Genomic DNA, 13,930 nt, shown 5'->3' with positions numbered 1-13,930 from the left:
AGTGACCTGCATCGATGATAGTTGCGGTGATGTTACCTGTGGCTAGCATGCTACAGTAGTCAGCACTAGCTGCTTTTAGCTTGCAATTTCAATTAATGTTGACTAGCCATTTGCCAGGTATAGCAGCCTTCACTGAAATAATGTGACTCAAATGTGTTTTTCTATCGGTATCCAGACTGAAGCAGAAAGTTGACCTGCAAGTAATGGTAAGAAATCCCAAGTATATATCAATGCTGTCTGAAAGACAACGAATACGTTACCCTTGCTTAAACAGAACTGTGGCACCTTCATTGTAATTTTACAATAAACATTAAACATCCTTTAAATAGTGTCAAATTATGTTATTTCCCTTAATGAAAACATGCTTTCTTCTATATGATTTTATTTTGTTTATCGTTGCGTAACATCTTTCATGTTAACCATATTAATAATGTTTTTTTTATGTTTCGCCATTATGAAAAGTAACCAGTTGTATTTTTAAAATGTATCATGGTTATGAATGGTCGATAGTAAATGTTAAAAGTGCACAGGAAGGTTCGAATGAGCTTATTAGAACTTCTCTCTGAGGGAAATGCATGTATACCGAAAGGCAATACAGAAATCAATCGAGGGAAAACCATTAGTGTCTAGTTTGCATCAGAAACCTGTACCGTTTCTCCCTCCCCCACCTTCACCAGGCATTTACAACCAAACAAAAACACAAGTTCCATATGTGCATGCTTCAACTGTCCTTCTCAAATCCAGTCTCTCAGGTAGTGTTGGATTTGAGACAAATGTGTGCAAAAGACACTAAAGACCAAGATGCAAGACCAATAAACGACAGGTGTATGACAGTGTAACAACTATATAAGAACAAGGCCACCATTGATCTCTGCTGATAATTATAGACAACTCAAGGTGCAAGGACTAAAGTATGGCAAGAAACACATTGCAAGGGGAAATGGAAAAAGAGAGGAGAGGGAGAAGAAATAAGTTTACACTGCTTTATCTCTCCATAGTCCATAACGATGCACACACACCCTTTATACACAGAAGATACAACTGTTAAACAAAGGGTGTTTTAGGGTTGAAGCTGAACCAACAGCCGAGACAACACAGAATATTGTCACTGTCAACAGTGTTTTTAAACGTTTTGAGTAACTTAAGTCTTATCACAGAAAAATACAATAGGTAATCAAAATGTTGCCATGTTTGTTAGGAATAAGATTTTTTTTGCTAGTTAACAAAAAAAATCATCGTAATTTGGGGCCAAAGGTTAACCATTTTGAACTACAGACATCTTTACAGAAAATGCCAAATAAATAAATATATGGTCTTCTTAATATACACAAGTATAAATGGATATCTGGTAGAAGATATGAATTTAAAATAAATGTTGGGCTGAACGATATATCTTTATCCCAGAACAATTTTTCAAGATAAGAAAATTTTCATTTGCATTACAAAACCTAAGATTGGTACTGACTGTAACTTATAATCAAAGTGGTGCTTTGTACATTCTCTTGTATTACGTTTGTATTTTTCTTTCTCAATATTGATTTTCTCATTGCAAGTCGGCATGAGTATAGAAGGTTGGGGTTATCCAAGGATAACGACTGAGTAGCATGACTATAGATGAATTTAAAAAAAATTGGGAAACTGAGATCCTCTCAAGCCTTGTGGAGTAGTCTGTGTAGGGTTTAAAGATAAATTGCAACAATCAACCACCAAAAACATTGCCAACTAAGAGTTCTCTATACCAAACAGACGTGTTTGTATATTTTGGATTACAAAAACATGACTGAGCTGCAGTGTTACGTGAAAGAAAGGGTGGTAGTGGTCTTGTAGGGAGGATGTCAAATACCATAATATTGAATTAATTCGCTATTGTGGCCAAGTTCAGGGGCTCAACGGCTGACCAGTTGGAACACATAAGCGCTCTGATGAGGTGGACGCCTAACATTAAGAGGATTTAGGGGGAAAAACCTGGAGATTGGGTCATTTGTACCGTAAATAATTTGAAGGCTCAGTCTCTCATTAAGAGACTTGCAAAAATGTAATACAAAATGAAATAAACAGGTTGGGGACCCTCCCACTGATGTTTGTCAAATGGTTCCTTACTGTAAACTCATTAGTTTTTCACAAAATTGACTTACAGTGCCTTAAGGTTTAATCCTGTTAAGGTTTTATAGCACACGGTCAGTCTTTGGTCCCTTCAAAAGGAGGGAATGGGGAACCTTTAGCCTTTACATAACATTCAAGAGATAGACAAGTTTGGGATGCAAGCTTGTGAGCACACACACACACACACACTATCACAGATCCCTGTTAACTCCCCCTTTGTGTGAACAAGGGGTTTTTCTACAGCTGGGTAACAAAGCATGACCCAATAATCCTAAAGCTTGACTCAAAGCTAAAGAAACCCCCTTCAACCCACCCCACATATCCTTCCTCCCGCACTCTGAGGACTTCATAAGGCTCAGGCATGGGAAGGGGGGTTATGAACATGCATGTGTGCGGGTTATTTTTACATGGGGTGGGGGGGAATATTTAAGCATGCTTAGCTATGATTATTGTAATTATGACTTGACGCAATGAGTAGATTACTATGGACACATGGACTGATGAGTTCCTGATGAGCTCATGCTACTCCGATCCATCGGTGTTACTGGTAAATGATACTGACAAAGTACATTAGTAGCAATGTTTTAGGAAGGAGTGGGTTATTCTTGCAAAGTATTCATAAAATGTGACAAAAGTTATTCGTTCTATACATTTTTTTAGTTCTAGGCAGCCTTTATGGCTTTTTTGTTCAGTCAATCAATATGCATGTCCTATAATGAAATGGGATCTTAGATTACCTTGTCAAAATGTTTAGTAAAGTTGAATAAATGATCAATTGACAGACAGACATGTTGTGTTGACATATAAAACATTATACATAAGTACAATTGAGCAAAATATACAGTTGCTCTTGTTCTACTGGATCTTATACAAGTGTTTATTATGTACGTTTAAACATCACCACAGCATGATGAAACAAACTTATGTATACTAATGTGAAAAATTGGTTACTTCCAAAAAAAATGTTTCATTCTGAACAACAAAAAGAAGTATCTCTGTGTTGACCGTGTCTCAAATCTAATCCCTAGAAATGACTGTGCCGTTTTGACAGATCACAGCGAGCTCAAATTAGATCCCGTCAGGTGAAAGCATCAAAACATCGGCAGGTCTAGATGCAAAATGAGGGAACACAGGGAAGAGTAGACGAACCAAATGCTGGTGACGTAAAACAGTTAATGGTCCGCCATGGGAACATTAACTGGTTCCCATGGCTGACAAACTGAAGAGAGAGACCAGTCTTATCTTGATGTCACAAACCCAGTATGTCTGTCTACTGTTGACAGAAAGATAAAACCTCGCTTCTGTGTGTCATTAGTTGACCTTGAGGGAGATTGGACATGACTCACTGCTAGGTGTGGCAGCGATTCGTTGTGTTTTGAGTGGAACGCATGACTCGATCTATCTTCTGTCCAAGATATCAACAAAACAATTTTTATCAACATGGAAATGTTATACATTGTAATAATGTGATGAACCAAAGCTCTCATGAATCTATAAGGTTTTATATAACCATAAGACTCATTCTAAATAGAACCAGATGGAAAAAATGGTTTTAAAAGATTATATTGACCTCCATGTTTACTTTATATGGTACCACGGGGAATATAAAGTAAAGAAACCTAATTTAAAGGCTATCCCCTTTACATTTCAAACATCATTTAGCTGGACTGCCCTTATAAGATGCAATTAGATACAGCATTAAAACAGCAGCCTCTGTTATTTGGTGTCTAGCTGATACCTTGAAGCTACTTGAAACCAACCCCCTCTCATAGCATATGGCCCCTGAAGGGAGAAAAAACAATGAGTTTTAACAGTCATGAGAATTAGTTTAACCCAAACGTTGTGTCTTGTGTTTCCCAGGTTGGCAAAGGAGCTCCACAGAGGCTGGTAGAGTTAAGAGTGGGGAAGGAAAGGTTTGAGGAATGGCCCTTTGTTTAGAACCATCCTCTGCAGAACTGGAAACACGAAACCCTCATCGATCCTTTCAAACCAGGTGTCTTTGTGCTGCCAACAACTGCAGGCAAATGCGGACACAAAACCCAATTCTCGCAGTAAAAATTTAACTACACAAAGCTCAACTCGTGGAATACACACGGATGTGTGAGCGTTTTTCCACGCTGGTGGCAAATGCGCTCTTTGTCCGGTCCGGCCAACAGCGGAAGATAAACACCAAACATGTGGGGGATTTCTGTGGATTAGCGTCGGATTAATCACAATAAGAGAACCCATAGCCGCATTTGTTCTTTGTTTTCCACCCCAGCGACCGATGGCGAGTGAAGAAAAATGACTTTTTTTCGAAAGCGCGTTACGTACGAGTCCATCTGAAGCCGCGAGGCTGACCCCCTTTTGTATCCGCGTCTGTCTGCCCTCCTTCCCGCCACCCCTCGCCTGTGAGCCCCGACCAATAAGTACTTTTGTTTCTCTTAAAAACGTTTTTAATGTCGAAAAGTCAAAAGCGAGGGGACGTTTCTGCTCAGTAGTTACCAAAGCGCTGCGACACCCGGAGTCATTGTCAGCAGCCCTTTAATTTTTAAACGACAGCTGGTCGGCTAAAGCTAACAACCGGAACCCAGCCGTTTTCCTCCAACAAAAAAACGTCCTAAACTACATTTTATCGCGGAAAAAACTCGCTCAACATACATCATTCCCACATAAACCGTCAAACCACGTTTAACAAAGAGTAGAAAACTTCCACGTTGTGTACTTTTTTTTTTCTTGGCAAAACGACAAACTTCCATCAGTCCTGTGAAGAAAAAAAAAGGGGAAACACGGGACCAGGATCTGGACCTCGGTGTTCCTGTTCTAGTCTCACTTACCGACTTGCAACACGCTCTCCACACATCCCGTCTCGAGAAGTTTTATTCCGCGGCGAAAAGGAAGTCCTTCTCCGGTCCCGAGCACTCCAGCGGCTCCCACGGAAGCCGTCGAACCGGCGGTAGATCCTCCGCCGGCAGCGGTGGGGACTCCGGGTCCCGCACCCGCAGCAGCTCCGGCGAGCGGCGGAGCTTCCTCTCCGGCCACCCGGCACTGGAACGACGAGTACATGCATATCTCCTTCTCGTTGCGGGGGAAAGACCAGTAGACGATGCGGCGCTGGACGGGCTCCGGGATCCTCTCGAAACGCTCCTCCACTCGCTCGAAGGCCCACTTTTCCGCGACTGCCTTCGCGGCGCAGTCCAGGAGCGACTCCGGGGAGCGGTACCGGGAGTTGGTCAGCCCGCTGCCGTGACCAGGCCCGGGACCGGGACCCCGCGGAGCAGGGCGAAGGCAGGGTCGCTTGCTAGGCGGCGGCAGGGACAGGAGAGGATGTGGCGGCGGTTCTCGACGTCCTTCCGCCATTGCGAGCCGAACTACACTGACAAGACGGTCGGTGCTGCTGACACAGAGCTGCTCAGCAGGAAGCTGAGCACTCTCGCACACACACGCACATGCCAGCCGCTGCGAAGAGGCCGCATTGGATTACACTTCCAGCGCTGCTTTTCAAAATAAGATACTTATATAAACTTTTTTTCTTTCTTTCTCTAAAACAAGGGTAAATTGAACTACCCCAGGGGCCACATTATGAGAGCCCATCAAATACAAAGAAACCCAAATAATTATAAACAATTCCCCAAAAAATAAATTTACGAAAAAAGTGGGGGACAACTTTACACAAATATATTTAGCGTCAATGCAATGGTAAATACAAAATAAAAGTGTTAGCGGTCAGAAATAAGTTGTACATTTTTGCCCATATCTGGTTTATAATGAATATTTTCTCTCGATGCTTGCACATTTTTGTGTGTACTCTGGTGTCCTCACACAGTCCAGAAACCAAACCAAAACTGATGACTCTCAACAGTGTAAACACGTGGCTGTAACCTGCAGAACATGCCAGACTAGACAAAATATAATCAAATACTAGGTAGGATGTCGTGTTTGTTAAATTGGTCTAGTGTACAAAATGGTGACTGTTTGGTACATAACGTTTCATTTTTAAACAGCTTTACAAATTAATGCTAAAATGTTGTAATTTGAATATATTTGTTGTTGTTTTAAAATGAATGTGTGGCATTTGCCATAATACTTCTCGATCTTAAAAAAAAAAACATATTTTGTGGACTTGAGTGGGATGAAACATCAGAAAAGATTTCTGATATAGAACTAGAAGTGATTTATTTTGTCATGCAGTTCTACTTCCTGTCTGTGAACGCGACGCTTTATAAAAGCGAGCCAGCTGTAGAGAGCAAGGTTTGGGGGAAAAACAATGTCAATTCGATATCGCTGTAAATCATGCAAACGCATTTTTTCCCTTCATCACTCTTCCTCTTTGCTCACTGTTGTGTAAATGAAGAGAACGACGCTGACTCCACATGAATAAGAAAGCTTCTGTTTCGCTAATTGAATTCACAGAATTACGTGTCCCGTCCAGGACAATGACTGGACGACCGAATACACATGTCCTCGGAGGAAAGGAGCTTTTTTTTACAGCTGCATCCCATGTATCTGATTTCTTTCGAAACTTTATGTAGAAAAATATATCAATTTGCACTGAGAGGTCCTGTGTTTACACATAGTTATAGTACTATACTTTTTTTTAAAGTGAAAAATAGACATGTGTCTTCATTGAATTGAATTTATTATCTTATTTTATACTAATATTTGTAATGAGAAGGAAAGTGTATATTGGTTTATTCTATTAAAAAAAACTATCTTGAGATTTTTGAACTGTATTAGTTCCATTTGATATTGTGGTGGTAGCAGATATAACACCTTGTGGACCCTCTGTTGATCTTTTGAGGTGGAAAAGATCCCGCCAGTCTTCAGCGTGCTGCTGGTCTCAAACACATCCTGGCAGCCATATCAAAGGCGTATATTCCGGCCTCCCAGGTGCAGAATTGTGTGGCAGTGAAACTGGAATATAAGCTGGTGGCAAAATCATTTGTCCGGGGGAGAAGAGGTCCAAATCCCTCCAACACATTTTCATCAGAAAGTCGACAGTCCAACGGGAGGAGGCCATCTATGAGGAGTTTAACAGATAAAAGCTGAGATATGCAGGATTAGCGGCTGAAGCTGAGGATTGGGGCAGGAATGCATTTGTGCGTTCAACAGTGGTGAGCTGCAGGGGTTTTGTAGCCATGTCCATTACTATCACCAGAGCACTGGAGAAAAGTGGAATCAGATGTCAGGTACAGCAACCATTGGCTGTGGAAAAGTGACTAAAGGGGAAGTCTGTGGTCCGCCAGCATCTTTTAAAGTATATTATGATTAAAGGCAACCACACCCGAAGACCTTGGGGTACACAAGTGATTTCCTACTGAGCAGCCAGACTACCTTGCAGAGACAACCCCAACCATGCCTTAGCAAGAGATCAAAGGATGATCAACACCTAGTCACTATGCATACTAAGTTCCTTTGGATGTATTTTTACTAGTATTGAATGTAACTTCTTGAATGCAGTTGAAAATACATTTTAAATAAACCATTTTTGACTGAAGGGTAAAATGCACTTTATATTCTTATTCATGCTTTTATTGATCAGTATACTCTTCTTTTTTTCTGTCCGCTGAAACTATATATAAAATAAAATGACTTGGAGGATTTAGTCAACAGAATAGACAGCTGAAATATTGAGTGAGTTAAGAATGTTTGGTATATCATCTTTTATTATTTAATAAGATTGATGCTCAATATGTTGTTTTCTCAAGGTTGATGCAAAGAAACTTCTCAACTATTTCCTTTTGTATATAGAACTTTGAATTGGTCCAAAACCAAAATTTATTTAAAAAAAAATAAATAAATGAAAAGTCAATTTTTTTCAAGATAGAAGTCAAGATATTTAAAAGTTGTTTCCATGAATATTTTTTTGATTTTACCTCATGTTGTTTCTACATTCTGTTTCCCCTCTTCTCTTCTAAAATCTGCCTTTTAGTGCGTGATCTTGAACAATAGGCCAAAGCTGATGAAGAATGCAAAGGTTACAATGGAAATGATGATGATGGATCTGTGGATAGACAGAGCAGGTAATTGGAAAAAAGATTTAGGGCTAACAGGCATAGAGAGAGCGATAGTAAGATGGATGAAGGACAAATTACTAAGGCATCACAGAGCCCACATTAAACCCTATCTTTTTTGGATTTACAATTAAATAACGTTGTATCCTTTTCCCATCCAGGCAATAGGCAATCACTGTTTCTTCCTTTCTTCCCTCCTCAGCTCACTGGCTCGTGTGCTCCACAGTTCTCTCCATGGCTCCTCTTTTCTCCCTGCCTGTCCAGAGTGAAGTGGATTCATTGTGTTCAATTGCTGTTATTATCAGGCGATGCTTATAAAAGGCAGAGAGCTGTCTGTGAGGGTCTGCTGGTGTCTGCACAGGAAGTATCAAACAGACGTAAACATCTACAGATTTTAGCTTGTGAGGCCAGAGTGCTGTGTTTTAGGTCAAGATCCGCACGCACATATTTGGAGAAGGCCTTAAAGTGATAGTTCCCTCGAAATTCAAACCTCACTCATTTTCTACTCACCCTCATGTCGACTAAGGGTTGGGATTCATTTTAGAGTAATCTGTTCCTTTTTAGAGTTAAATGGCCAAAATATGTGTTCATTTTAATGAAGCGACTGGTGCACAGTTGTCTAACTTTGTCTTCACCCAAATACTTTCCATGGTGCTCGTCTGTAACGTCCATCTTGTAGTGAAGCCTCAACAAGAAAAAGTCTGTATATTCTAAATTTATTTGAAACGGACGTATCCATCTCTCAGAATCCTGCCTGACATCGTTCCTCATTGAAACACATTGCAAGTGCAGCATTAAGGCTGGCCTGGCAGCTAGCCTAACAACGTCCGCTAAAAACAAGTTTAAAATATAGACTTGTGATTTTTTGAAGTTTTTCCGGAGCAATTGCACTTGATGACGAGCTTCATGGAGGTATTTTAATGTTTTTCAAGTGTGTCATTTTGCACAAAGATGAAGACGATGACCACAGAACACTAGTTGCTTCATTAAGATGGATTTAGATTGTTGCTTTAACCTCTGAAAAGGAACAGATTATTTTAAATTTGGGTGAACTAACCCATTAATTGTCACTTTAATACATATACACTCCAACACCACTCAGAGATTTGTAATAATACCTTAGCAACAGTATAAGACAAGATCAAAGAAAAACAATGTATTTCCTCATGGGACTATTTGAGGACAAAAATACTTAGAGTTGCATAGTTTCAATAAAAATAGCTAATATGTAGTACAATTGTAATGCCACCAGTCAATATTTGTATTAAAGTGATACAGTGGAAGTGTGTCTTGAATGAAATACCTTCTTACTGTATACTCGGGGAGAGTCATTGCATTATCATAGTCATCATCAACTTACTATCATGTTTATCTGCTGCCTCAAACTATCTTCCAATACTCTCCTAGTGTTTTCTACAGTATTCCCACTTGTCCTATTGCGATCATACAACAACTATGCATGAACTGAGGAGTGAGCGTCTCAGCAACATCTATTGTTCTCACGAGAATGTGGGAGATGAGCTGGTGTGACATCAATCGAATGCATCAATGGTCACGGCCTTCATCCCAATCACGATAAAGTCGTCAATAGCTTCGTTTTCATGCACCATCCTAATCCAAATAAATGTCTAACCTGACTCAAAATACTTCATGAACACACTTCTTTGGACTGGACTGATTTCATGTCACTGCACATGCTTAGCCGCTGTTACATGAAGCATTTTACCGGTTGCTCCAGCGCTAACACTCATGGCGTGGATAAAGGTAAGCATTCATTTTGATAATATTAAAGTTGATATTTTTCTTCTGCAAAAGTTGTGACAGGAAATAAAGTTAAATACACGAGCAAAATGAAAAAATCTAAGATAATAAATAAACAAAATATATCAAAAAAGGCCAAAGTATCCCAACCAAACAAATCAGAGGTAAAAGAAGAAGAATACACACACACACACACACAGAAGAAGGGTCAGTCAATAATGCCACATTTGATGGATTTTATAAACTCTCCCAAGTCAGGCCCCCAAAGAGGACGTGTCCAGGAAAAGGAGAAAATGGTCACTGTAGAACTGTCAGAACAAATGTTATGAGTTATCAATTTGAAGGACCTGCTTTTGGATTCAGGTTAGGAGGCGTTCTGCTTATTAATTAGATCCACAAATTAATTAAATTAAAATAGGTCTCTGAATATGTGTTTAGTTCTTAAAGTTACAAGTCAGAGCCTCAAGATCAAAACATGGCTGTATTCCATTAAGGAATAATGTCCAAGAGAGTTGTCAATTGAAACATATTAATCATTAAAGTTATTAAATATTTATTAATTTATGAATATTGAATTCCATTATCCATTAGTCACCATCGGATGTATTTCCTTTGCTGGTGAAAATAAGGCACAGCAGGGGCTCAGTATGATTGATCATTACATAAAAAGTATATGATGTTTACTTGTGTATGAGTGGATAAAAGCTTCACCAAGATCCTTGTGAGCTCACCATTTCTAATGTGTGTCTCATAACAACAAGCTTATAATAGTTTCATTATTTTCCTCCTACGCTGTTGGTCTACTTTTCTCCCTGTGCACATCGAGTTCGTTCTTTCAACATTTCAGACAGACATAACCTTTTATCAGACATTGCATTATTCCTTTTTCGAGCAATTCTAATTCCAGTGCCCAACTCAAACAATATATTACAGATGCAATAATTAACTTATTAAGATCTTCTCACTATTGATACGAACAAATCTACAAGAGTAATTTAGTATGTATTGGTGGTACTTAGGAGGAATAAAAAGGGTAAATGTACGTAGATAAGATTAATGTCGACGAGCAGGTATTTAAGTCTTAAAATGGTCTAGCTTAATTCCACCTCAAAATCCGCCAATAGGGTAAGAAAAAACACGCTTCTATAGTTTCTTGTATTAAGACATTATTTTTGAAAACTTTCAAAATTAAGTTCGATATTTTAAGCTTGTTATTAGCCATCACTGCCAGGCTAACATGTTTGTCTCTAAAAAGAACAGACTATTCTGAAAATACAGTAATCCCAACCTTTAGTCAACGTGAGAGTGAGTAGAAAATAAATGATGTTTGAATATTGGGTGTAGTATCACTTTAAGTCTAATTTGTTTTTTAAAATAGGACACTTTTTTTGGACTTGTCTGTTGAATCTATCTCATAACTAAGTTAAATAAGACCATTTTTCCTTAATGCGAGGCCTACACACTTGCTTGGATTTCAGTGTTTGCAGTGCAGAAGAACAAGGTCTATGAACGTGTAATCACAAACTTGTGAACCTCCTCAGGACTCAAGCTCGCATTTCCTTTTCAAATTGCACACACTTGGAGCTGAAGATGTTTTCTGAGGGGCCAGTCATCACCAGGGGTGGCAGTAGCCATTTAGCTGCTGCTCACAACCCTCTTTCATCCACAGTAAACTCACTCATCAAGTCCAGGTGATTCTGTCGTGCAGGCTTGATTGCTTTCATCAGAGCATTTTCCTTCTTCTTCCTCTTTTTCTTCCCTTCTCCCCTGCTGGACACTGTTGTCTGTCTCAAATCCCCTGCTCTGGGCTTCTCGCTCTCTCAAATCTTTGTCTACATCCTATTATCTCCTGCCTTTTCTTCTTCGTCTATCTCTGTCATTGGTGATTACCCTTCTCACTCCCTCCTTTTCTTTGCTCTTTTTCTCAATATCCGCGGTCTGCTTAAGTCTAGCCCTGCTTCTTTCTCTGTTGCCTATTCTCTGTCGCCTTTACTGCTCGCTCCTTCTGCTCCTCTTCTCTTCTATGACCTCTCACCCTCCATTTTCTCTTTGCCTTTCTATGTCCCCTTTAGTTTGAGCAGTTCCTTTCTCCCCTCACTGTGGGTTTTTTAGGGCTTTGTGGACATTCTCAGCCCCCGGTGGGACATCCAGAAAAAGAAGAAAATAGAAAACAAACTGGTATGAGGGAGGAAGAGAAAGAAAAGATGCCAAAAAGTGACTACATTTATCTTTTCCATGTCCTTGTTAAGATGTTGGCCCACAAATCAGATTTAGTTCACACTTTTCTTTGACTGCAGCACGAACTTGATAGTTTCAATGTCTCATCAACACCAACCACACTTAGTTTATATAAATATATATATATTATATCCCATAATGGAGGGTGATGAAAACAAAAGGCCGACTTTGACATGCTCAAGTGTTCGATAGGAGTGATAAGGATAGACTTTGTTAGCCGACATAGAAAAGGTTTGAGACAAAGTTGGGAAGGATGTGTGGACAAGATATGGAGAGGACAGGAGTATGTACGCACAAGATAGGTTGAGTTGTCTAAGGCTGACTTGTTGTTGCCACAAGACAAAGAAGAGTCTATGATATGCAGAAACAAAAACAACACTTTGTGGGAAAAAGCAAAGAAAACACAAACGACTCTACAGTATGTGTACAATCTTCTGATGGGAACAGGTCTGGTTTTTCTTGATCCAGTTTTTCCAGATGTAATTTGAAGGAGGTATATGATTGTGAGTGTCTTATTACAACATGGACCTCTGTAGCTTGAAGACATTTAGTTAGTGCAGCTTATAATCAGGTTCACTCTATAGTCTGGAAATGATGGTATATTATATTGTTTAACTTATACGGTTTTGTTGGGCAAAAAGCCTTTGCGATCTTGTGAAGAAACTAGAAGTAGAGTCGTAGCAGACAAAGACCTGGAAGAAACCGCCAGAGAAGTACTCGATTTAGACTGTTTTCTAACGTTGTCTTTCACATGTGGGTTTTAGTTTCATCAATGTGAGTCCCCTCTCCAGCCGTGCCCCTGCATCCTGACTGGATTTCCTTTGTTTTCGTTTTTGACATTCTTGATCACGTTCTGTGACATTGTGGATTTGTTTTCATTAAAGAATTTGGACTATTTGAACTGGACTTCTGGGTCATCAATTGAGACTGTGACAGAAAACATTTACTCTGAAATAGAATTGAGTCTCATAATTCATTTGAAAAAAATAGTACATCGTTCTTTTAAAATAGAAATATGACTCATGGATATTATTATAGAGTCTTGCTGTATATGTTTGCCAACGCACTGTTCAAGAACTCAGTCCAGATGATTGATGAGTTTCAGATTGACGAAGCACTCCATTATTATCATCGGAGAGAGTGAGCGGGATCCTTCATGATGCTTGTAAACACCAAGAAACTTGGTTGGAATTTTAAAGAGCCACACTTGATAATCACAAAGGCTTTTTTTCATAAACATGACATTCAGATCCACTCTGAATGGGTAGTGTGGACAACTTGAACATGTTTAGTTCACATGAGGGCAGCACCGTCAACTCACCAACAGACCCATGGGGTTTGACGCACCATGGCAACACGGGTAATTTCAATATTATAGTGGCTTACAAACAAATGGCATGCAATCACGCTCAGATCTCATCTTTAGATATATGAATACAATTTACTAAATACATAAATACAATAAATATATATAAAAATAGTTTGAAGCTTTGTCAACCCCCCTCAAATACCTTATTACTGGGCCTTTGGCTTGTTCCCTCAGATGTTAACATATTTACACCAAAACAGAATTTTAAGCTAATTTAATAAAAGTTTAAGTAAAGCTCACAGGATTTATAGTTCAGTGGGTCTAATAATTCACAGAGAATGTTATAGCGTCAGTAACTGGTGCAAACTATTCATCACAAAAACATGTTTTGCCAGTCAATCATCACTCAAGTAAAACAGAAGAAAGTGGGCAGAAGTAGACAAGAGCCAGCTATGAGACCCAATGGAGGAATCTAGACCAACAATATTCTATGTTGGTTGCTGGTGCAGGTTGAGCATTTACAGAA

At 39.4% G+C, this 13,930-nt stretch overlaps 1 protein-coding gene across 1 annotated transcript in view; it reads right to left on the bottom strand.

The window, feature by feature from the left end:
• zswim5 (zinc finger, SWIM-type containing 5) overlaps positions 1-5,598 on the bottom strand; it is a 29,661-nt gene extending 24,063 nt beyond the window's left edge. Inside the window, exon 1 of the mRNA XM_087810999.1 lies at positions 4,920-5,598. Within this exon, the coding sequence (XP_087667125.1) occupies positions 4,920-5,442 (523 nt within the window). The 5' untranslated portion in view covers positions 5,443-5,598. The remainder of the gene's footprint in view (positions 1-4,919) is intronic.
• Positions 5,599-13,930: the final 8,332 nt, after the last annotated feature.

The sequence above is a fragment of the Callionymus lyra genome, chromosome 16 (genome assembly GCF_982586985.1).
Source record: "Callionymus lyra chromosome 16, fCalLyr1.hap1.1, whole genome shotgun sequence".
In the NCBI taxonomy this organism is placed as follows: domain Eukaryota; kingdom Metazoa; phylum Chordata; class Actinopteri; order Syngnathiformes; family Callionymidae; genus Callionymus; species Callionymus lyra.
Note: the sequence above shows the minus strand (reverse complement) of the source record. Positions and strands in the feature narration are given on the sequence as shown.